The sequence below is a fragment of the Gordionus sp. m RMFG-2023 genome, chromosome 1 (assembly GCF_954871325.1).
Source record: "Gordionus sp. m RMFG-2023 chromosome 1, tfGorSpeb1-WG-v2, whole genome shotgun sequence".
Classification (NCBI taxonomy): Eukaryota; Metazoa; Nematomorpha; class Gordioida; order Chordodea; family Parachordodidae; genus Gordionus; species Gordionus sp. m RMFG-2023.
The window spans coordinates 75,260,491-75,287,055 of NC_088775.1; the positions used below are offsets into that span (position 1 = coordinate 75,260,491).

At 27.8% G+C, this 26,565-nt stretch overlaps 1 protein-coding gene across 2 annotated transcripts; it reads right to left on the reverse strand.

Annotated features, from left to right (window-relative positions):
- Positions 1-422: 422 nt before the first annotated feature.
- Positions 423-25,795, reverse strand: LOC135922964 (DNA mismatch repair protein Msh3-like). Of its 2 annotated transcripts, XM_065457520.1 has the most exons (17): positions 25,411-25,795; positions 24,841-25,334; positions 24,418-24,670; positions 23,651-23,838; positions 23,126-23,316; positions 20,938-21,047; positions 12,838-13,080; positions 12,579-12,700; positions 9,178-9,518; positions 8,473-8,847; positions 8,113-8,262; positions 7,694-7,854; positions 2,256-2,442; positions 1,566-1,752; positions 1,248-1,386; positions 993-1,158; positions 423-668 (listed from the first exon to the last, which is right to left on the reverse strand). In XM_065457520.1, exons 1-17 carry the CDS (start codon positions 25,787-25,789, stop codon positions 611-613), a joined length of 3,744 nt encoding a protein of 1,247 aa, XP_065313592.1. In that variant the 5' UTR covers positions 25,790-25,795; the 3' UTR covers positions 423-610. The 2 variants fall into 2 exon arrangements, with proteins under 2 accessions (XP_065313592.1, XP_065313593.1); XM_065457521.1 differs by lacking the exons at positions 423-668; positions 993-1,158; positions 1,248-1,386; positions 1,566-1,752; positions 2,256-2,442 and adding an exon at positions 2,559-2,665.
- Between the last annotated feature and the right edge of the window lie 770 nt (positions 25,796-26,565).

Genomic DNA, 26,565 nt, shown 5'->3' on the forward strand with positions numbered 1-26,565 from the left:
TTTTTTTAAAAAGTAGGCCAGGCCCGAACGGGTTTTGGGTCGGGCCTACTTTTGCAGATCTTTATTTTATTTTTAGTTTATAATTCTGATTTTCAGCATGATTGTGAGATTTATAATTTCTTTAAATATGTATTTTTAACTTAAGCTTCAGCGAATTGTAATAAAATTCATTCGTTTTTTTTCCCTTTAAATATTTAAAATTATTTTTTTTTTATTTTGAATTTAATAAAATCTATTCCACCCGAACTGTTTGTGTGAAGAAATTAATTTCTAAGCGGCATAACGTACGTATCTGTAACAATAATTAATAGCATAGAAGAGAAACCTTGAATTTATTTTTGAATAATTGTATAATAAATTGGAGATACAAATTAGAAATTACAATTACATTAATTTACATAATTGATAAAGGACATCCTATATTATATACAAAGTTTATATATGATAAATATTATACATAAAAAACTTTTCCAATTTTATGAATACATATATAAATTCCAAAAAATAAATAATAATTTATAAATCTATATATTGTATAATTTTAAATATAAATCTGAACGAGTCTGCGTGCATAGAATTTCTTTTAAATAAAATTTGGTTGATAGATATATCATAGTATCGTCCTTGGAGTTTCAGTGAAATAATCTAGAAAGTTGTCCAAGGTTTTTCTGTTATAAAATAGTTTCATACAAATTATAAAATGGATGACAAATTAAACACTTGAATCGGGTAAAACGTGCCTGGCTAAAATGTTAAAAATCAGCCACAAACGTCCTTTACTCCCTAGTCCCTACAAACATTCCGATGAAACCCTGATACAAAACAATGCTTGGGGTCTTTGAGGAATACGACGAGATTTACAGTCTAAAAGAAGTTAATAATTAAATCCAACTCAACTGAGCTTACAACTTAAAAATTAACTTACATCTTTAAGTTAAGGGCAATTTATTTCAAGTATTTCTTACTATTTTGCTATATATAATACAACATACTTGTCATTGTGATATACGGCTTCATATTTGCGAGCTATGGAATTAGCTTTGTCGACGATATCCCGTGGTAGTCCAGCACAACGGGCCGAATTGATTCCGTGACTATTAAGTGTTCGACCTTCGACGCACTTATATAGGTAAGTCAAGTCTTGATTAGTTTCAGTGGCTAAATAATAAATGTTAGGAAAATTTAGTTTAGTAAAATTATACACGAATATAATATTAAACGAGAGAAAAAAGGATCATTTCTAGAACTTGTTTGGCTGGGGGTAGATTGGACTATAATTTCCTCTAAAATGGTTGACATGTGACAATTAACCACGTTTTCCGGAAACTTCTCTTGCAACGTTGTCACCAGAGGTAAATGAGTGGCGCAAATGGTTAGGCATTTAATCTAAAATAAAAATATAAGGAGGAAATTATTATTGTATAGCATAATGTGAGCGAGTATAAAAAAAATTTAATTTGATTTCAGCTGCAAAATAACCAGCTTTTATGATGCGAACAACCTTTATAAAAAAATTATTTTCCCTGTTCATATTATTCAAAATAAATGTTTTCTGATTTTACAACCTCGTCAACCAAGTAATATAGACTGGAATAGCTCAACGCCTCCGCCTCGCATATAGATGTACTCAAGCCCAACTCATCGATCAAGACCAAGGAATTATTGGTCGTTTGGTTGAGAATGAGGCCCATGTCGTTCCATTCCGACAAGCCCATCGATTGGCCGTTCATGAGATCTTCATGAGTGCCCGTTCTGCATCAGATTTATTAATAATTAATATTATATAATACTTCCAGAGAAAAAACTTATATTTGTGGCCCTGCTACCATCTTTAAGGAGCAAAATGGACGAGTACCCATTCCCAATAACTGGTTTGATATATCAGATATTTGTTAAAAATTGATTATTTTAAAAGCAAGTCACCTTTTATATCAAAATGACGGGGGGAGGGCAAAGGCAAGAGATATAAATGTTCATGGGTTTTACGGTATTTAAATAATAGATATTAAGTTATATTCAAGGTCTTACTAATAATATATATTAAGTTTATATTTAAGGTCTAACTTTTTCAAAAATTAACCTTTTATGGAAATTAGAAAGGAAGATTAAGGAGAGAAAAGAGAAAGAGTATACTACGGCAAAATATCGAAGGCTAATCATATAAAAATATCATATACCATTTAAATTTAATTTAAAAATACGTTGGTTGGATATTATATATTTTTTACATAAATAATATTTGAAATATATTGGACTTTATAAATATCCGATCAAAAATTCCGGTGATGTATTTATCGGCTGGCACGTAGCAACCAATCTGGGCCAGAATAGCTAGCATACACACCTGATGTAGGTAAGTAGATTTTCCACTCTGGTTAGGTCCGGTCAGAATCATGCAACGCCTGTTTTCGAGATCCAAGAATGTATCATTGCTTATAAAATCTGATTTGTTTATCAAAACATTAAGAAATGTAAATAAGCCTTATAATTTCAATAGTATTCTTATTGGCAATCACATTTTTTTTTAAATGGTATGATTTTAATTCAAAATAAATAGATTGGGAATGGCTAAACTAAGGCCGCATACCTAGAGTCCTGCAAGTATTTTTTCGTTGCCCAAGCTCGACCCGAGCATAAATTTTGTTCCAGCCCGACCCGAGTCTGACTAAAAATATTTAAGATTACTTTATTTTAAAATCACATAAAAAAAATTAATTCATATATTTAAATATAAAAAAATACTTCAAAATTATAGGAGGAAAACAATTATTTTTGTCTAACTCTCATGTGTGTATAAAAAAATAACAATCAATAAAGTAAAAACACTCCATGTTTTCCCTTCCAAAAATTTATTTATACTAAATATAATCACATCCTATATAACTACACATTTATTTATACTACATACCACATCCTACATAACATTTAAGTGTTGTTAATAGCATCCGTTCATATTCTATACACTTGTCGAATTGAGAAGACTAGTAGGAATAGTATGGATCTTATCCCGAATTTATGCACTGATTCGATTATCGGGTGGTCATTTTGTTTTCTCTCTCATATGGTTGAAACATCCTAGTATTGCTACCACTGGGATTATCGTCCATGAGCGTATATTGCTCATATCCTATCATTGGCTCGTTGTACCATTCAAAGTATTATTTATTGGTATTTCCTTATTACTTGTCATCGATATTTGTACTCGTTAGGGACAATTCCTCTTTATATAGTCCGTGGCATGACATTTATAGTATCCTCTCTTGCTCTCTTTTTCTTGGTTGAAATGGCCGTTTATTGGTCCTGGTCTAATATATTGGTGTCGTGATGACCGGAATGGACGGCGCTCCATATATATTTATTGCTCGGCCTTTCATTGGATGAAAATTTATGGGAATATTCACTGTCTTTAATATGTACCCATATTCTCATATTGCGTTTGCATTAGGTTCACACTATTATTTAATATATTAAGCTACTAAATCCAATTTTAAATCTAAAACTACAATATGTATATGATTTGTTATAAAATATTTCCATATATTTGTAATAACTTATAAAATTGTTTAACTTGCTGTGACTGTAATTATTTTAAAAATAAAATATTGATAACATATAAAAAATAATAATCACATCAAGTTAAATAATTTTAAGAAAGTTGTTACAAATATATGGAAATGGTTTACAACAAATCATATTTATACTGTAATAAATTTTTATGATTATTAATAAAATTTTTAAATAATTCTTTTTAATAAAATTTACAATTATAAAAAAAATTGAAATATGTTTTTTCCTTTTTCTCCTTTGTTTTTATATATTTTATTTATGATTAACATATTCATTTCATTGTCCATAACTTTAAAAACACATAATTTAACTACATATGACTGATTTTAACTAGGATATGATATATTTGTAGATACACAAATAATCAAACTATTTTACTTAATTAAAATATAATTGTGTTATTCATTTACTTAAGTTACCAGGTGGGTGCATATTTGCCCTGACTTTATAAATAATATTACCCATTTACTTGTTTATTTAATAATTTTGTTTTACTATTTCATAAATGGTTCAATGTAATTTCAATTTTAACCTTTGATATATAATATCATTTCTTACCCTAAATCGTCTTTAAAACCAGTTACTTAGTCAAATATGTTTATCATATTCCGATGTATGAGAACTACATCTATCGATCAGTGTTTTACCACCAATCTTTTACTTTCTATTTTTAAATATAAAACTTTATCCAATTATTCAATATATTTCTTCTATATTTCCATATTTATAAAAGAAAATTAAAATATAACCTATCAATTATTCAATATATATTCCCTATTTATGCAACCTTTTTCCTTATTTGATCATGATGCCTAAACTACTTTCGAGTCATCTTCGAACATAATTTTATTTAATTTATTTCTAAAACATTAATCACCTCTTTTTTCCATTTTTAAAAGTCACATATGTTTTGGCCACTGTATATTTTAAGTCCGCTGTATGTCCTATTCCCGATTTATTTTTATCTAATTTTTTTGTACCATATCCAATAAAATAAGCATTATAGAGCTTAGAAACTATTCCACTGAAGACAACCCTCCAACTTTTATACTATTACAGTATGAAATAACTATCCATATTTCACCCTGATTATCCTTTGCCTTTTCCAACCACAGCTACCATCCTTTTTGCCTGTCCATTTGAACTAGGGTGGTAAGGTGGAGCTGATATGGCTGCACATTAGTTCTTTTGCAAAAATTTAAAGTTTTCGCTAATAAATGCAGGTTCCATACCAGAAACGAATGGTTTCACAATACCGAATTTGCCCCATAATATTTTTAACACTATTTCCGTAGTTAGTATGTGAACTTCTTCAAATTCCATCCATTTCGAGAAAACGTCCATTACCAGAAAATATTCTTTTTTTCTAATTTAAAGAATTAAATACGTTCTCATGGTTGATATCCACTTGGCCATGTACTACTATTATCTCTAGAGGGCATAGTCGATTACAAATTACACATCACACAATTTTACCTAAATTTTTAATTTCATGTTCATACCAGGCCACCAGACATACTCCTTGGCCTACTATTTCATTCATCTCACACCTTTATGTCCAGCATGTAATAATTACAAAAAATTCTTCCCCAATTTCAGAAGAATAACTGCCCTATTCAAGCATTATGCAACCGTCAACTATAATTAATCCTCCTTCTATTTTTTTGTATTTATTTCCACCGTCTTTCCATGGTTTTTTACCTGTTAACTATGATTTTATGAAATGTGAAATAGTAAAGGAAAATTCTTAAATAAACAAGTAAATGGGTAATATTATTTATAAAGTCAGGGCAAATATGCACCCACTTTATGGTAACTTAAGTAAATGAATAATACAATTATATTTTAATTAAGTAAAATAGTTTGATTATTTGTGTATCTACAAATATATCATGTTTTGTCCATATCTTAGTAAAAATAATAAATATGTAGTTAAAATATGTGTTTTATTGTTATGAATAAAGAAATGAATATGTTATTAAATATATAAAAGCAAAGGAGAAAAAGGATAAAACATATTTAAAATTTTTATAATTATAAATTTTATTTTAAAAAAATATTTAAAAATTTTATTTTAAAGTGATTCGTTTTAAATTTAAAATGGAAGTAGCTTATAAATTAAATAATAGTATGAATCTAATGCAAATGCAATATGTGAATATGGGTATGCATCTTCTTCAGATTTTCATCCAATGCCTGATGAATGGGTAATGCATATTCAGAATCAGAGCCGAGCAATAAATAATAAATATGCGCTGTCCATTCCGGTCATTTACGTGACACCGTATATTAGATCAGGACCAGTAAATGGTCATTTCAACTACGAAAAAGAGAGCAAGAGAGGATGCTATAAATGTCATGCCATGAACTATATAAAGAGAAATTGTCCAACGAGTACAAAAATCGATGACAAGCAAAGAAAATATCTATAAATAATACTGTGGATGGTACAATGAGCCAATGATAGGGTATGAACAATATATGCCCATGAACAATAATCCCAGTGGTAGCAATATGAGTATGTCTTTCAACTATGAGGGAGAAAAAATGGACATCCGATAATCAAATCAGCACATAAACCCAAGATAAGATCCATACTCATCCTACGAGTGTTCTCAATTTGGCAAGTGAAATAGAGTAAGAATATATGTTCGACACCGGAAATGTCATGTAGGATATGGTATGAGTATAAACAAATGTGTAATTTATAGGATGTAATTATATTTAGTATAAATAAATTTTTGGAATGGAAAACACGTACTGTTCTTACTTTATGATTGTTATTTTTATATACAGGGTAGTGTTTTTTACTATATTTTAGTAATTATCATTTTTATATACACGCAGAATAAAATAACATTTATTGCCACGCATGATAGTTAGATAAAAATAATTGTTTTCCTTTTATATTTTAGTATTTTTGAATTTTCAAAAATATTAATAAAGATTAAAATTAAGTAAAAAGTAAGGTTATAAAAAGATTAAAATTAAGATTATTGAAAGTAAGGTTATAAAAAGATTAAAATTAAGATAATTGAAAGTAAGGTTGAAAAAAAAATATCTAAGTAAAAATTAGAAATTATGTGTATTATATTTATTTACATATTGTCATATTAAATAAAAGTATATTTAACCACCATAAAACGAATATTATCAATCAAAAAAATTGCAAAACCGAGTATAACATTTTATTTAATTTGTATATATATGATAAATATTTCATTTAACCTGATAGAATATGATGTAAGGCCGCATTTATAGTAAACGCGTTTTGTGCAAGCGTTGCGTTATTTAACGCAGCGTTATTATAATATAAAGCCAATAAATAGTTGTAAATTTATAAATATGTAGCCTTATAATGATAACTATAATAAAATTTGAAAAACATGTTGCGATACGTTGATAAAAAATATGCAATACGATTATAAAAATAATAGTTAATTCGATAAAAAATGATGATTTTTTTATAAATATTAAATAAAATAATAATCTCCATTTTTAGTTTTTAAAATTAAATAACGCAACGCTTGAAAATAACGCATTTACTATAAATGCAGCGTAAGTAATAGTTTTATTTAACTAGTCATAAAATGTAAATTTAAGAAATTGTTAATTTGTAAAATGGAAATTACATGAATGAATGACATGTGTAGGATTAAAAATAACATGTGATTTTGATTGGCATTTGGCTGAAACAAAATGATATTTGGGCATGTTTCTAATATTTAATTTTAGGGTCGGGGTACCTCTTATAGCCCGAGTCCGAAAAAACTCTAAGCCCGAGTCCGAAAAAAACTCTATATATACCTAGGTCTATTTTATATAAAAAATTATTAGAGATAATAGCCGTAAGGTCTTAAAAATCATGTCGAATGGCCGTGGCTATTAGCCAACTTCCAGAAAATCGTCTTTTTAAATTGCCGAACTGTATCTTTTCTCATAATGTTTTAATTAGGTATATAGAATGAGCTGTATTTTATAAATATATATACTTTTATATTACTTTCTTTCATGTTTTCTTACAGTTAGGTTCAAGTTATTTCAAATATTTTTCAAAAAAATTGTCATGGTTGAATATTTCTATATCCCTCTCTTTTGAGCTTGTGTACTATGTTTATTTATATACCTTTATGCCTTGTGCCTGATATGTCAAAAGGGTGCCTGCCACCTTCGATATGCAAGAGTTTGCCGTGCTGAATAAAAAAGGGACGAGTGTAGCCCGGTTGGGAAGAAAGAAGTGCTAAGCACATCCAACAATCAAGATCCCCTATTTTATCTAGGATTGTCCTTTTTAGAAGGATGAGATAAATGAATTTTTTTTTAAACGAAAAAGAAAATATAAATGAGTGAATGATTTTTAAACGTGTGGATTAACGAGCATAATCATATAATCAAAGAAAAATATAATGAATATTATTTTTTAAATCATCGTAAATAATAGTAATAACGTCTATTAGAGAGCTTAAAAAACGATGCATAACTTAAGTGTCTCAGTTTCCTAATATCGCTCAAAAAGTGTCAAGCTGTAAATAATTTTTTTTAAACTTGATATCGTTAAAGTAAGTAGCATCGAAATAACGTTGGAAATCTTTCCAAATTCTATTGAATTGCAGAGAAAAGGAAGCTGTCCATTGGTTAAAACGAGCATCGATGTCTATTATGAAAGGGTCTTTGTAACGGGACCATTTTTTAGTTCTAATATTTTAAAAATTTTAATTTCTTTTCTTTTGTTCCATTTTATTTTTTCTTACTTTTTAAATCATTTCTTTATTTTCCTTCTTTCTGATTCTTAACGCGTAACATTTTTACTTTTATCAAATTGTATATAATACCTAGATATCTCAATTATACTGATGAAACTACCAATAGTGGAAAACTGAAGCTAACAAATCAATAACACATTACGAATTAATCCTGATCCACTCGAGAGGTATTTTAACGGTTCCGGCAATAACGTCATCGTTACTAACTCGCAAGCAAGTGCCCATGCCAGTCTTTTTGGCTTTGAAATTCTCGCCTATCCGTTTGTAACCTTCGTGATAAACGGAGAAATTTCGAACGATTTCAATTTGCGGGTTTGTGACAGCAGTCAGGTTATGCAGGTGAGTCTCCAGGGAGTCCATAATGTCAAGCTTAGCGTATCTTAATCGTGTTAATTCAGGAACACTTTGAACGAGTGCGTTCAGCGTTGACGCGCTAGAGAAATCGACAAGAGAAGAAGAATTGAAGGAGTAATTCTCTTCATTGGGGTTGTTGAAAATGTTCTCTATATTGTTTTGCCTAAATTTGTTAAAAAAAATATCTTGTTTATTATGCAGTATTTTGTAATAAGTTATAAACCAATATATTGATATTAAATCAAATCCTTTTCGTCGTTAAAATGATTGCGATTAATATAATTTTTTAATGCATATTTTTTCGATTATGACATGTTTCAAGATTTAAAACAATATGTCACCATTCAAAATCCCTTTCCTTCTTTAAAGAAATAAAGAAAATGTGGAGAAGATCGTTATGACGTGGGTAGTCTTCTTTTAAAATTTCCATTCAGGCGCATAAGAATAAAGACTTAAGTATAGGGAAGAAGAATAAAAAAGACATATTTAAAACCTTAAGGCTTCGATATTCACCAATCCAGTTCTAAGAAAATCCTTCTGCAGTTCGTCATTCACTCTCGCTGTTATCTTTGAGATATCTCTGAGGTTTTCTTCCAGTTCCCTGCTCTTGAAAATATAACGTAATTTGCTATCTTCACCCACGTCATTAGGTCGATATTTTTTGAAAACCCTGTCCAATTTTGTGCAAAACGCGAAGATGTTAGCCATGTGAGAAGGTTTGCAGAGCTCATACTTGACAAGACTAATAACTTTTTGGAGATCTGTTCCAGAATTATTAGAAGAGAGGATGGAATTTAGCAGGCTCAGGGTGAGTAACGAATCTTGGGAAGAATCCTGTGCATTATTATTTTATTTTCAATCGGCAAAATATCATCGTAGTGGCATGATAAATCTATTAAAAAATAACATTTTCTTTGCAGGCGCGCAAAATGGGTGGGAGTGAGAAATCTCCCGAACCAATAAACAATTTCCCCTACAAACTCCCCACCCCCTCTCCCCTAAAAATATATATAATATATCAGTATAAAGAAGAATTTAAAGGAAAAATTAATAAAAGTTAACAACTCTTTAAATTAACGGTTATCATTAAAAAAAAATTATGAAAAGAAAGTGAAAACCCAAAATTTTTATAAAAATCGAATATAGCCAAAAACCTCTAAACACCTGTAACAACATTTTTTGGGGGAAAACCTATCTAAATAGACCCCCCCCCCAGCAAAATCCTGACTATGCCTATGCTCTTGGGTGTAAAAACAATGAAGGATAGGCAGGATATAGTAAGCATGTAGTGTAAGCTGGCCCACCTGAAAAAATGTAGCTGCTACATTTTTAAATATTTTATTCTTTACATTTTTGGTATATTTTCATATACATTGTGAGAGATTTGATTAGCTTTAATAGCCTACATAAGTTTCTAATATTTAAAAAAAAATTATCCCATCGTATCTAGTGTTGTTAAACGGTTCGATTTTTGAAAACGGCTAACCCAATATTTTAGCCAGGAAATGTTATGCAAACCTCGAGATTTCGTTAATAGATGTCTAAATCTTTCTACCATCTATGAGCAAAATCTCCAGGCTGCGTAATATTTTTGGCTAAAATATTTTCGCCGTAAAATCAAGCCGTTGAACAACACTAGTATCGATTACTGCTATTATTTCCATTTCACCCTTGGGGGTATATTTTTTTTTATTTAATATCCATTTTATTTTCATGCCAAACAATTTATGTGTAAAGTGCACTTTAGTATATGATTTTGGGTTTTCTTCATTTTGTACGAAGCTGTTATAGTCAGCAAATGCTAGAGCAATCGGAATCGCGGGATATAATTTAGTTTTAGAAGAAATTGTCTCGGATAAAACTAATACAACTGAGAAATCATTAGATGTTGTTTTTTTTTAAACTTTAGAACCAATTTATATTTTATATTGAGCCTTTTATTTTTCCTATAAAAAGGACAAAATTTTATATTGACGATTATCTTAATTCTTATGTTTAATTATTATTATAATTCATTAAATAAAACCGAAATATTCGTGTCTGATATTTACAAAATTAGTTATAAGTTTAGAGAAAAATTATGAATTTTATTATTTCGCACAAAATAAAAACGGAAACGCCAAGAATTTTTTTTACTTAATTGCTCAGAATTAAAGAATACTTACAGCTAAGGATTTATACCGATTACAGATATTTTTCTTAAAATAAAAGACGATTTTGCAAGGTAAAAATTTTTATTATCTCATAATTTTTTTTATTGAATTTCCCATCAGAAATTCAATCGTTCAGAAATTTTTGCCATTAAAGTATTTTATTTCAAATTGAAGTTAAACAAATAAATTGTTGAATTTTATTAATCTATGTTCTCGGGTTTGAGTCATGGATGGGAAGAGGGGGGGGGGGTAATCGAATAATTCATAATATAATAAAATCATTATTCGATTCGATTCTTCTATTCAATTAGATTCGAAAAATTTCCTGTGGATGATTAAAATAGCACTTTTAAGGATTCTACTAAAATAATTGTCATTAGCATAATAAAATTTATAGAAGATAACAAACGAAATAAAATTCAATATTTTCATAACTTTATCCAATAATTAGCCAAAAACCGATTTTTAGAATTAGAATTGCTTATAAAAATATCTAAATTCTTTTCTATACGTTATTTCTTCGATCGAATTTTCTCAAATTTTATTAAAATTTTCTAAAAATGCACAATTATCTCATTTAGTAAACATAAAAATAAAATACATAAAAAATATAATTATGCTAGAACCGAATTTGACAACAATCAGTTTTTCGGGCATAAAGTCTTTCTAATGGTTTCTACCTTCAAAGACATTCTATTCTTCATTATCATATTTATCTCTACTGAGAATAACCGCTCACATGAAGGATCCTTGAATGGACAATATATCAGTTGCCATTTTCGACAACATAAGAAAATGATTCCCAAGCAATCTCCACCATTGGGCTCTTATTAGAAGCGATTCTTAATTCATTAAGATATGTTTCAACTTCGCATATTGCTGAGATGAAATTTTATTCATGTTTGACTGGACTCTTGTTTTACCAGATGATGCATTAATATTATATTTATCTTTGTATATTTCATAAATTTTTCTAATTGTATTTATGTTACATGAGGTAGGTAATTGTTCAAAGAATTCCATTATAAATAATTTAGGATATTACGAATAATTTCGACTAATTCGAATCGAATAATAAAAAGTTTACAATTTGAAGAATACCTTTTCTCATTATTCATATTCGAATTTTCGAATCGAATAATTTGCGATTTATTCGTAAAATACGAATTGAATAACAAATAATTCGTTATAGGCTTATAACCATTTTTATTTTGAAGAACCGGCAAAGACTCCAGCAAGGGGGGGGGGGATAATTTAATATCGTCATTAAAATTAGAGGGTGCAGAAGTCCGTGAAAAACGATAGAGTCCATTATTTTTTTGAAAATTTATAATGGTATACAAATTCTTAAAATCAATAGCACTAACATTAAAAAAAAAATTATAAATAATAACATACTATACTACATAGCAACTTATTTTTATAACTTTTATTAATAATGAAATATCATTTAACATTTTTTTAGAGAAGAATATATCAAACATATCATCAATTTTTACGTCATATAAATATGAACTTTAAAATAATTTATTGAATAATTCTAAAAAAATATATTAATATGTAATGTAACATTATCTAAACATTAATAAATTTTATTATGTTACCTATGGGCTTATTGACAAAAAGATATAAATCTAAAAGCTGAGGCTTATTGACAAAAAGATATAAATTTAAAAGCTGAGGCTTATTGACAAAAAGATATAAATTTAAAAGCTGATATAGTAAAAAAAACAGTACTCACATTAACAAGTCCAAGCAATTCTCCCACGGTGTCCAGTCTGCCTTCTATATTGTTGAGGTTAGTCAAAGGTTCCTCGATCCACTTTAGCAATTTTCTTCTTCCCTGTGGAGTCTTAGGAGAGGCTGAATATATATTATTGAATTATAAAGGCAGCGATTGAAACATATTAACTATGATTAAGTGAGGAAAATTATATCTTGGATATATTTATTATACTCATATAAAAAAATTATTAATCATAATATGAAAACTATGAAACCTCTACCATCCTTTCCCGTAAACAGATGCGAGTAAAGACTCGCAGAATGTTCCAGCAGATTTCCGTCGGTCGCCATCTTGCTATTCGGCTCGTCACGCATCGATAAAATCATCTGATCCAGAGGAAGCAGCGCGTTTATGGCGCGCTCACTAAAAAACCCCGTTTTCAAATACCTAACGAGGACGGAATGCAATGTTGCTCGTCGAAGCAAGCGATCGTTTTTGGTAAGTAATCCAATGTTTTCTTTATAACAAAAAACAATGTACGTGTTAAAAAAATTTTGACCTAAAGTATAAGGGCCTTTCTTTTCTTTGTAGGTTAAGGAGCGGTTCAAAATTGACCCGATAAAACAATAGTTCTTTAATAATTTTTTTTTTAAATCGTAGTTTAGAACCGGTTTTGCATGACTCTGAGATGGAACATTTATTTATTGATTAATTATTGAAAACTCTTAATTGATCCCAGTTTGTTCAAATTATGGTACTCGAAATTACTATTCTTACACCTCATCCTGGTCGATTAAATTAGTTATGAATTTCGTATTAATTAAAAGTGTCCAAGTTAGAACTAAATTTCGCAATAATGTTTTTCGTACAGTGTTTTTGATATAATGTAGTTTATCAATGATGTCAAAGCACAAATTTTAACATGGGGCCCAAAAAAAATGCACACTTTAGGAAGATTGTATGCTCAAAATATAAGTAAATAGGTTTTATAATTTTTATTTTCATAAAGAGTATTATATTTTAAGGAAAAATGCCAGGGGCGTCTCTAGCCTTTACAATCTAAGGGAACTCATGTAAAAAACAGCTTTTGCCAGGCCTTCGGCCGGGTTTAATATTACTATATTATACTTTTTTAAAATTAGCTAACTCTGAAAATTACTTCTGAATTTTGTATTTTGTCATTTATTATATTATGCATACAAAATAAACACATATAAATAAAACAATACAAGACATTTCTAGAAATAATATTTTTTAATACAAAATCTATTTCAGTATAAAATATTTTCGCTGATATAAAAAATTTGGCGTCTAAAGAATTACAATTGATAAAAAAGGTTGATTAATATATATGCCTCAATTGATAATGGTTTTTAAAAACCACATAAGGCTATAACTTACATTGACAAAAGGTCATGAAACTAATATAACTCTCTGTTACCATTTTAAACAATGTTTTATAGAATGGACTAATAAGAAAAAATTTATAGGCCTTACCAAATTAACAATTGTTGAAGAGAATATAAATGACCAATCCAAATCATAAAACTTTATGGTAGTTAGAGCTTCCTTTTAGATGACAAGATGGAAGCTAGATAAGTAATCGAGAAAATTAATGTGAGATATTAAATTTCTAAAAGATTATCTTCCATTTTTAATGATATATAAACGACTATACAGTTGACCATTATTGCATATCTAAAATATGCAATCATATGCACTCAGCAGCTATAGTAATAATCTTAAATTACATAGCCACACAAATTATAGATGCTGGTTAATTTACAGTCATATCCATGACACTCACGATGTTAACTCATATCAGAATTTAAAATGTTAGATAAATTGATAAAACAAAAACACTTAAAAATCTTTAGAAGAAATTAAGCAAATATATTGAAGCTTTGAGTTATTTACATGGTAAGAATGCCAAATTAGAAATGAATTATATAGAAGCTAAAAAATAAGAGTGATATGATGAAAGCAATTAAGATCTTATATATTATTGTATTGTCAATATATATCTCAAAAAAAAATTTATTATAAGTGCCATATCTTTAAGCTAATTTTAGAAATGATAAAAAAATTTATAAAATAAATATTAAACGATATATTTACTCGCTTATACTAATGCCTTAAATTACGTTTGATAATATAAATTATAAGGTTAAATTATCTGATAAAATAAGTTTTCTACGACGGTTAGTCATTGTTGCATATTCATTTATAATGTGATCTATAGGAATGTTATTAATAACATTTTTTTCAATGCTCAATAGAGCCAACGAATTTAATCGTTCCTGACCCATTGTCGATCGAATATATGTTTTCACCCGTTTTAAAGCTGAAAACGATCTTTCACATGAACAGGAATTAAAAGGTATAGTTAGCGCAATTTTATATACGAGGGAATATATCGATGGGTACGATTTTTATCAAATCTATTATCGATTTGCACATAGGTTCATGTGTTTTATTATAGGTTAAAATATAAATCTTTAATATTGCGTATTCTTTCATTGTATCAGGAAGATTATAATGTAAGATAAATGGTTTAATGATATCATTATTTAAAAATTGGGGGGAGGAGGGATGTAAAGCACTTATAGCTATTAATATATCTGTGTTTTCTTGACAAAATCTCTTTTTTAATTCATTTATCATAATATCCAAAATTGGATAAAATAAAAAGTTTCTGTTTGATCAGAATAATTAGGAGAAACAATATCATCTATTTGAATAGAATCATTTAAAATGGTAGAGGTATATTTGTTCTTTTATTTGTTATTTTTATATTATATAAATTGCAAAATTTATTTACTTGGGTAAATAATGAAGAAAAATAAGAATTATTTCTTAAATTTGACGAAGAAATGATAAGATACTCGATAAGAGCCAATGCTGTTGATATGTCAGAATCTGATTTTTGTAAAAAAATAGAAATATTGGAACACATAGATAATAATTTTTGGAATATAAACATACACATAATTGTATCATATTGTAATAGAATATATAAAATTCCATTTGCTTTCACCATATCACCATGCTCTATATTTTCTAGATAATAAATAATTGCAGGGAAAGTGTTTTTTACTGCCTCTATTGTTCTAATATGGGATCCCCAACGTGTAGAACTCAAGGCATCAATATTTTTGGATTTTAGCCCTAATCTTAATTGTAAATCAAGAAATTTGTTATGATGGATAATAGATATTGGGAAAAAAGCATGAATAGATTCTAATACATTAAAAAACTTTCAAGACTGAGGCATGCTGAGATCAATACAAGATTGAGTTTATGTGCATAGCAGTGCACATATATAGCCATTTTGTGATTTTTGCGATATCTTTCCTGGACTCCTGAAAGATGCCCTTTCATAACACTGGCACCATCATAAGCTTGAGCAACGCAAATCGCATTTATAGAATTGTTATTTAAGGTTGATATCAATGTCTTTGTTAATGATTCTGCATCTAAGTCTACAACTTTTTCGAAAGATATAAAAGATTCCTTTGGTGTTTTTGTTTTATCAACATATCTAACACATATACTAAATTGTTCATATGAACTAACATCACGAGTGTCATCAGCCATGACAGCAAAATAACCTGCCTCCCTTATTTCTGAAGCTATGTACTTTAAGATTATGTTTCCCGCTGCAGATAGCATTTGATTTTGTGATGGAGGTGAACAATAATGAGCATTGCCTGGTGGCTTATATGCCATTAAAAATGAATCAAACTCTTTCAAACAGTTTAATATTTCACAATAATTCCCTTGATTATTGCTTGTCTTACTTTCATGATGTCCTCTAAGGGGAAGTTCTAACTTACCACATAGTATTATAATTTTGAATAATCGTTTCAAATATTATCTTCTTTCCATTATTGCTGATTTAGTTAGAGCTACAAATTTTTCTTTAATGATCCCTTCTATTAGAGATTGTTTAAAATGGTTCCAGAGAATCACAATCGTTGCATGACCATTTGTTGCTCCGTGAGCTGTTAAGAATTCTTTTGCCTTACAAAATTTTTGATAACCTATATCAAAGAGATAACCTTTTTGAGGTTGTGTTGGAAAATTACAAGGAAAACAAAAAATAGCGTTTCTGGTAATGCTATATTGTATCCAAGGAAAGGATTTGTACCACTGAGGTTGAAAACATCTTCTATCTTCCCCCAATCCAGTATAAGGATATGCACCTAATATTGGTTGCATAGGTCCAGTTGTTTTAGTACCCAGATCAAGCTCTTCTGAAAAAGTAAAAATATTAATATATGAATTAAAATATCATTGCTTTTAAATTATGACAAATATATATTTGAAGAAAAATATTGTTAAAATAAAAATAATACTTGTATAAGTTCTTCTAAAAAAGTGACAAATATTAATATATAAATTAAAATTATATTTTTTTTATGAAAATTATGGCAAATATTATATATTTGAAGAAAAATATTGTTATAATGAAAAAAATACTTGTATGGTTGTCACTTTTAGATTGAGCAATGTGTATAGCTTTTATTATTTTATAAATATATCTTATATTAAATATAAATTAATTTACCTATTTTTTCTTTTCTACTGTCCCTACATTAGTCCTCTCATCAATAAGCCTTCTTTCTTCATTAACCAAACAATCTAAATAAGATTTATTTTAAAATGTATTTCATCAAAAGTAATTTGTTCCAATACAGTTTTTTAATTTCAAACTATACCTTAGATAATGAAAGACGATTAATTGTGGTTCTAAAAGATATAAATTGTGAAAACAAAAAGGTTAAAAGAAAGACAGGTAAATTAATTAATATATAATCTCAGATATTTTATTTATAAAATAATAAAAGATAAACCTGAGGGTCAATCTGTAGATATATGTGAGATCCAATGTATAGATATCTCAGGATGTATTAATAATTAAATATAAAATTTTATATAGGCATGGAATCTGATAGCAGTAATCCATATAAAGATGATTTCAACCTCAGTGGTACAAATCCTTTCCTTGGATACAATATAGCATTACCAGAAACGCTATTTTTTGTTTTCCTTGTGGTAATTTTCCCACACAACCTCAAAAAGGTTATCTCTTTGATATAGGTTATCAAAAATTTTGTAAGGTAAAAGAATTCTTAACAGCTCACGGAGCAACAAATGGTCATGCAACGATTGTGATTCTCTGGAACTATTTTAAACAATCTCTAATAGAAGGGATCATTAAAGAAAAATTTGTAGCTCTAACTAAATCAGCAATAATGGAAAGAAGATAATATTTGAAACGATTATTCAAAATTATAATACTATGTGGTAAGTTAGAACTTCCCCTTAGAGGACATCATGAAAGTAAGACAAGCAATAATCAAGGGAATTATTGTGAAATATTAAACTGTTTGAAAGAGTTTGATTCATTTTTAATGGCATATAAGCCACCAGGCAATGCTCATTATTGCTCACCTCCATCACAAAATCAAATGCTATTTGCAGCGGGAAACATAATCTTAAAGTACATAGCTTCAGAAATAAGGGAGGCAGGTTATTTTGCTGTCATGGCTGATGACACTCGTGATGTTAGTTCATATGAACAATTTAGTATATGTGTTAGATATGTTGATAAAACAAAAACACCAAAGGAATCTTTTATATCTTTCGAAAAAGTTGTAGACTTAGATGCAGAATCATTAACAAAGACATTGATATCAACCTTAAATAACAATTCTATAAATGCGATTTGCGTTGCTCAAGCTTATGATGGTGCCAGTGTTATGAAAGGGCATCTTTCAGGAGTCCAGGAAAGATATCGCAAAAATCACAAAATGGCTATATATGTGCACTGCTATGCACATAAACTCAATCTTGTATTGATCTCAGCATGCCTCAGTCTTGAAAGTTTTTTAATGTATTAGAATCTATTCATGCTTTTTTCCCAATATCTATTATCCATCATAACAAATTTCTTGATTTACAATTAAGATTAGGGCTAAAATCCAAAAATATTGATGCCTTGAGTTCTACACGTTGGGGATCCCATATTAGAACAATAGAGGCAGTAAAAAACACTTTCCCTGCAATTATTTATTATCTAGAAAATATAGAGCATGGTGATATGGTGAAAGCAAATGGAATTTTATATATTCTATTACAATATGATACAATTATGTGTATGTTTATATTCCAAAAATTATTATCTATGTGTTCCAATATTTCTATTTTTTTACAAAAATCAGATTCTGACATATCAACAGCATTGGCTCTTATCGAGTCTCTTATCATTTCTTCGTCAAATTTAAGAAATAATTCTTATTTTTCTTCATTATTTACCCAAGTAAATAAATTCTGCAATTTATATAATATAAAAAAACAAATAAAAGAACAAATATACTTCTACCATTTTAAATGATTCTATTCAAATAGATGATATTGTTTCTTTTAATTATTCTGATCAAACAGAAACTTTTTATAAGTGTCATGTCTTTTATCCAATTTTGGACATTATGATAAATCAATTAAAAAAGAGATTTTGTCAAGAAAACACAGATATATTAATAGCTATAAGTGCTTTACATCCCTCCTCCCCCCAATTTTTAAATAATGATATCATTAAACCATTTATCTTACATTATAATCTTCCTGATACAATGAAAGAATACGCAATATTAAAGATTTATATTTTAACCTATAATAAAACACATGAACCTATGTGCAAATCGATAATAGATTTGATAAAAATCGTACCCATCGATATATTCCCTCGTATATAAAATTGCGCTAACTATACCTTTTAATTCCTGTTCATGTGAAAGATCGTTTTCAGCTTTAAAACGGGTGAAAACATATATTCGATCGACAATGGGTCAGGAACGATTAAATTCGTTGGCTCTATTGAGCATTGAAAAAAATGTTATTAATAACATTCCTATAGATCACATTATAAATGAATATGCAACAATGACTAACCGTCGTAGAAAACTTATTTTATCAGATAATTTAACCTTATAATTTATATTATCAAACGTAATTTAAGGCATTAGTATAAGCGAGTAAATATATCGTTTAATATTTATTTTATAAATTTTTTTATCATTTCTAAAATTAGCTTAAAGATATGGCACTTATAATAAATTTTTTTTTGAGATATATATTGACAATACAATAATATATAAGATCTTAATTGCTTTCATCATATCACTCTTATTTTTTAGCTTCTATATAATTCATTTCTAATTTGGCATTCTTACCATGTAAATAACTCAAAGCTTCAATATATTTGCTTAATTTCTTCTAAAGATTTTTAAGTGTTTTTGTTTTATCAATTTATCTAACATTTTAAATTCTGATATGAGTTAACATCGTGAGTGTCATGGATATGACTGTAAATTAACCAGCATCTATAATTTGTGTGGCTATGTAATTTAAGATTATTACTATAGCTGCTGAGTGCATATGATTGCATATTTTAGATATGCAATAATGGTCAACTGTATAGTCGTTTATATATCATTAAAAATGGAAGATAATCTTTTAGAAATTTAATATCTCACATTAATTTTCTCGATTACTTATCTAGCTTCCATCTTGTCATCTAAAAGGAAGCTCTAACTACCATAAAGTTTTATGATTTGGATTGGTCATTTATATTCTCTTCAACAATTGTTAATTTGGTAAGGCCTATAAATTTTTTCTTATTAGTCCATTCTATAAAACATTGTTTAAAATGGTAACAGAGAGTTATATTAGTTTCATGACCTTTTGTCAATGTAAGTTATAGCCTTATGTGGTTTTTAAAAACCATTATCAATTGAGGCATATATATTAATCAACCTTTTTTATCAATTGTAATTCTTTAGACGCCAAATTTTTTATATCAGCGAAAATATTTTATACTGAAATAGATTTTGTATTAAAAAATATTATTTCTAGAAATGTCTTGTATTGTTTTATTTATATGTGTTTATTTTGTATGCATAATATAATAAATGACAAAATACAAAATTCAGAAGTAATTTTCAGAGTTAGCTAATTTTAAAAAAGTATAATATAGTAATATTAAACCCGGCCGAAGCCCGGGCAAAAGCGCGCTGAAGGCCAGCTTATAAGGGGGTATTGGGGGCTTCGCCCCCCCCCCATAAATTTTTTAGTTGAGCCCCCTGAGATTGTAAAGGCTAGCGACGCCCCTGATTCTTATTCATTTATAATAGGCTACTTAAATTTTTTTAGATAATTCATTGAAAACTCAAATAATTCGCTAAATTTAAATGGATGATTAATTTAAGATGCTTAAGACGAACGATTTAATTAATCCGATTCAGTCGAGCTGCGACGAGGTAATATTTAAAAAACAGTATTACTATTTTTATCCATACTAAAAAAAAACCTGATTTATTGCATGATAATAATGATACGGTCAGATATTCCAGCACATCATCTTTTTCGAATTGAGAAGGACTGAGCCTTTCCACTCTGATCAGGTCTCCCGTTTTGACGCTTAATGCCAAATAAATTGTAAAAATTTGTTTAATGAAAAAGATATATATTTTAAAAAAAATACGAATCCTCAATTACAGATTACGGTAAAATACCTGATTTTAAATGAAATACTTTTACCGTTTAGTAAATTCCTGTCTGCCCCTTGAACTCTTATATATTAAATTCTCAGTTAATGTTCAAAATTTTTAAGCTGATAAAGATAACCGATTCGATCTTTCCACCAGAAATTTTTAATTAAACTAAATATGCGCTCTGAATCAGTGTTTGAATGTGATAATATTGCATATGTTTTTAAAATTTGGCGCAATGTTCTTTGGAAAAAAGTACCCTTTTATTTTTATGAGCCAAATTCGATATATTATTATTTTCTATAAATGTATTTAAAGCAACGAATTCCTAAAATAATTCATGTAATTTGATATCTTTTAAATTAAAATTAATTATTATTAATTCAAATTCCACCGATTAGAATTTATTATCTAGCTTCATAATACTTTATATTCATATTTTTTTCTAAATATGAAATAATTGTTTTTAAGATTTTTTCTTACAATAGAGCCATAAGTTATTGATAACTTGGGTCTTTAAAATCGTAACTGATTTATTCATTAATGAAAACATCCCCATTGCAATTGTTTAACCACATTGCTTAAAGTCATCCCTATATTAATAAATAAATATCTGAGAATCCATAAATTTTTAAAACAGATATCCTGTTTTTGAATCTGCTGAATTCGTCATAACATTTCATAGAAATTATTTTTGTCTATTGATAATTAAGCCTGCCCCTTTCTTCTTGCATTGTGAATTGTATGGCACAGGAAACCAATGGGAATAATAGTTTAATTCAAAACTAATAATTCGGTCATTACACTTTGCATTTTTCTAAAATTAACACTCACTTGCGTATAGGCACAAAAACATTTAATAGTGAAAGGTTGCAATTTTCAAGGCTCTGCACAAGCATAGACGCAACATCCTTAAATTTTTCTAAGTCTCATGATAAAATTTTTATAAGTTTACTTGAAACACCTCTCTCTTCATTAAAATAGAGCAGCATTATTGGCAATTTATTAATATATCCATTATTTGATCCATCAATTAATAGAGAAAATGGATGATTTTTTCAAATCCTTCATATGTCTCTTAGTCGGATATTTAACACTATTTATGAGGCTTTAGTTCTTCTACATTTTATGCTTTTGGCTATTTTTGAATCAAGAGTATAGGCATTTATATGTAGTAGATGATAACTAAACGAATGTTTTATCGTGTGATGGATTGTCATCACATAAATTATTGTTTTTATTATTTGATAATTCCTTATTTATGAAATTGGAAATATATTTTTGCCTTGTTGAATGTTTTTTTTACATCTATTATACAAATTGCATTTAAGCCACATTCTTTATCTTCTCTGACCGACGAATAAATGGAATTCTAGTTGTTTTGATATTGTGATTTACATTTTTTTTTTGGATGTAAAATTTGTTTTTTAATTATAATTTATATATAATTTAAATTAATAGAATATTATTAAATAAGAAAGGAAATATCATAACTTTATTTAATTAATCAAAAATTATTATTAGGCAATATAAAACTGTTAAATTTTATGAATAAATTGCTTACTTCCAAAATATCATTTTATATAGATTGATTTCAAAAATTATATAAAACTTACTTCACATTTACATAATAATCATTTTCATCATCAGAATCAGGAAGTAATTATTTTATGATATCACAACAATTTATTATAAAATTAAAAGATATTAAATATTATTATTATATGAAAAATTGGAAAGTTTGAGGATAGAATAAAAATATTTTTACAAAAACATGCCTTTTTAAATGTATGATTGAATTAAAATAAAAAATGATAAAAGTTTCTGGTTAAGCTATTTTTATTAGTATCCTGATCTTTTCACAAATATATCAGATAAAGCGTAACGTGAAAATTTAATCCCTTTATATCTTTTATTTCTTTACGTTAATTTTTCTCTCTCCTTTAAATAATTCTTTTATCTCATTCTAGAGGTTATATAAAATAAAAATCTGAGTTAGATGTATACCTTTGCCTGACCACATCTTTCACAACTTTTTCCACTTCTTCACACAAATTAGCCCCATCCGGCAAAAGTATTTCTGTGGGCTTTAATGACGTCATAAGGCGCTCTAATTGACTGATCATTTTCAAGGTTGTAGAGTGTTGCTCTCCGGAAATTTCATTGTACGATATTTCGCCAGTGCCGAACTTGACAGCCTGTCAGCATAACATATTAATAATGGATTTAAGGAATATTCTTTATTTTTTAAATATCAGCAGCTATCAAAACAATACACATTATTTTTTATCATTTAGATGCTTTATGGAGGGCGGAATTCATAAGTGTACAGTAAATTTCTAGAATTGAAACATGCATTCATATTCATATGATGTTCAAAAATATCAAAGGTGGTTAACACGTTTATATTTTATCCATTTCGATCAATAAAAATTTTCAGTTTTTAATATATCAAAATTCGAGAATATTTGACTTAAATATGACTCATAATTAATACTAATTATAAATTGAAATACTAATTTAAGGATTAACTAATATGGGCAGGGTCATGGTTGAATCCCATGTGGATAGTGCCTTTTTTGACTTCCCACCATTGTCCTGATACATAATGACCAATGCCCCAGGGATATCTTGAGAATCTTGCATGTCTAGTTCCTCTTCTAGAGGATTCGTATATTCAAGATCCTGTTTGATGCTCATGGAATTATCAACAACTTTGTCTTAAGGAAATGCGTTTTTATTATTAAAAGAATAAAACAAAAAAAGTATTGAATATAGCAAGTATAATTTTCTGATTTGACAAAATGTAAAATATTTTTAAAATCAATTGGTGAAAGAAAATTTTATTAACAAAAATTATTCAAAAATAAACATTTTTGATTGGAAGAATGATAAAGTTTAAAAATACTTGAAAGTTAATTCTAAGAATCCAAAAAAAGAAGAAATTTAGAGAAAATCCTATTTTTATTATATCAAAATTTAAATTCAAGAGATAAAATTTAAAAATTATGACTTTGACAAGAATAAATAAATTATAAATTATCAACCATGCTCTTTCTTCTAGCTTTTTTAAAGATTTGCCATGTATTAAAGAGGATTCATACTCTTATTCCTCTCACAAAGAAAATTATTATATAGTAATTAATAAGCTACCAAAAATGGTGAAAGGCATAAATAAAATGACAGATAAATTTGCTTTATTTTTTTTAACACAACATATTTCTCATTACTTTATCAAACAATATTAAATATAATATTAATACACTATATTATAAGAATTAATCTGATTGTATTTTTACCAAATAACGCATATTCTTCATAGTGAGGGGTGATAAGAAAGGTAGATTTAGTGTAAAGGTGGGATAAGTTTCTATCGTAAAAATTGTCAGGGCAATCCAGCAATTTTGAATGACCATTTTGATTAATAACCGCTACTTTAAGTCCAGCTTGAACCAAGCGTTTAAGATGGGCTGATAGTCTATGGGCAGGTACACTAGAGGTGACAAAGTTTTTGTCTGGGTTGCATTGAATGTTTAGTAATTTGGATGCCATCTATTTTTAGAAAAAAAAATAATTTTTTAAATATTTGATCAAATAGGTTAAACTCATCTTTTTAAATCAGATATCAGTCAATAAGTTTAAATTTTACAATCAAATAAAATAATGAACATTCTGCCATGATTAAATGATTTAACAATTTATGTAGGCTATATATTATATACTTGGGCATCATCTCCAAAAAATCTATAGCGGTATCCACATTCAATCATCAGAATTGCATCTGGCCATTCATTTTTCATATTGAGAAATTGCAATTCCAAGGGGGTAAATTTTCTAAAAGATTTATCTAAGTCTTGCATGTCAGCTTTGGCATTCTGGCCTAATTTTGACTTAATGGGTTTCGAACTTACACCATTTTGACCTAGACTATAATATCCTAAATCTATGCTATTTTTATTGTCTGATTCTCTTGAAAAATATTTTGAGGATTTTTTTAGGTTGATCTTAGAAGTTTTAAGAGATGAAATATTATCTGATACTGATGTGGAGTTAGGATAAGAATATGAATCACATACCTTAGGTGTAAAATATTTACTATGTTTATAAGACATAGAATTTGTATTATCATCATCACTTCTACCTTGTATAGGTTCACCATCATTAGTTTTTACTCTTTTGAAGGCTAAGCTATCAAATTTATCATCTTTATAAACACCTTTGATTAAAAAATTTGTCAAATAATTGTATATTGATGTGTTTAGTTATATAATAAAAAGATCAATAACAAATACCTTCATCTCCATTGGCTTCATTATCATCACTATCTGTGTTTTCTAAACTTTGTGGGGAATCAAATTCTCCTCTTCTATATTTTTCTAAGCATTCCATCATCAGTGCTTTCTCTTTTTCTAATCTTCTATTTGTTTTAGGTCTAAATAAATGTTCTGAATTGTAAAAATATATATTTTGATGAGAGGAATTTGTGGAAGTGGTTTTAATATTAATTTTGGGAGTAACTTTGTTGACTGTACTTGTAGTTGTATTAGACGTTGTTTTAGTATCATTTTTAATAGTTGCCTTTATGGTTGATGAATTTGATTGTAAATTTTTTCTATTTTTTGGAAGGTTAACTAATTTCTCAATCTTTTTAGTAGGTTTCGCTTGATCCATTTTAGTTTTATAATAGTTATTTGATGGTATACTTTTTTGTTGAATATGCTTCTTACTTTTTTGCTTAAATTGATTATTAAGTTTAGGAATCAATTTATATCTTCCTTTTTCATCAACTTTTATTATTTTAAAATTAGTATCCACATTTTCACTTAAGGGTATTATTTTAACAGAAATATTTTTAATAATAGCATCAATTTTTGAGTTAATAATTAATGAATTTCCTTCATTTTTATTAAATTTAAAAATTTTATTATGCATTAAAGATTTAGATATTGCATTGCTAATTGAATTTTCAAACTTTCTGCTTGTAGAATTCATCGTTTCAGGTGAAAACAGTCTATTATTTGAATTGATTTTTTTTGTAGGTGTCTGCATACTGTTATGATTTGAATTACTATCCGATTATCAATAAAATTTAATATAAGATTAAAATTGCAAATTCCCATAAATAGACCAACGCGCTAACGTCTAAGTAAAGTAAAGTGTGTATTATATGGCAAAATTCGCGTATGTAAAGTTTGAATGTGGTTTTAATAAATGAATGAATAATGATTTATACCTGTAAATAAATATTTCAGAAGTGCTACTTAACTCCCAGTTGTAATATAGTTTTACTAAATAATGAAGATTGGAATAATTAAATAGTTTTATTATGACAATTCATACATCTTTTGATATATATAAACCTATCAAGCTCATATCTCTAGAGAAATTAATCATTGAGTTGTATATTGGCATATAGGAAAACACCCAACTGATCCAATTTTTATTAT

Bases quoted from the DNA above. Each gene is read 5' to 3' on its own strand.
- LOC135922964 (XM_065457520.1), bottom strand. From the start codon at position 25,789: ATGGATCAAGCGAAACCTACTAAAAAGATTGAGAAATTAGTTAACCTT. The intron at 23,317-23,650 runs GTTAATCCTTAA...TTATGCTGACAG, and splicing joins CCATGACCCTGCCCATATTA to GCTGTCAAGTTCGGCACTGG. The intron at 9,519-12,578 runs GTGAGTACTGTT...AATAATGCACAG, and splicing joins AATTGCTTGGACTTGTTAAT to GATTCTTCCCAAGATTCGTT.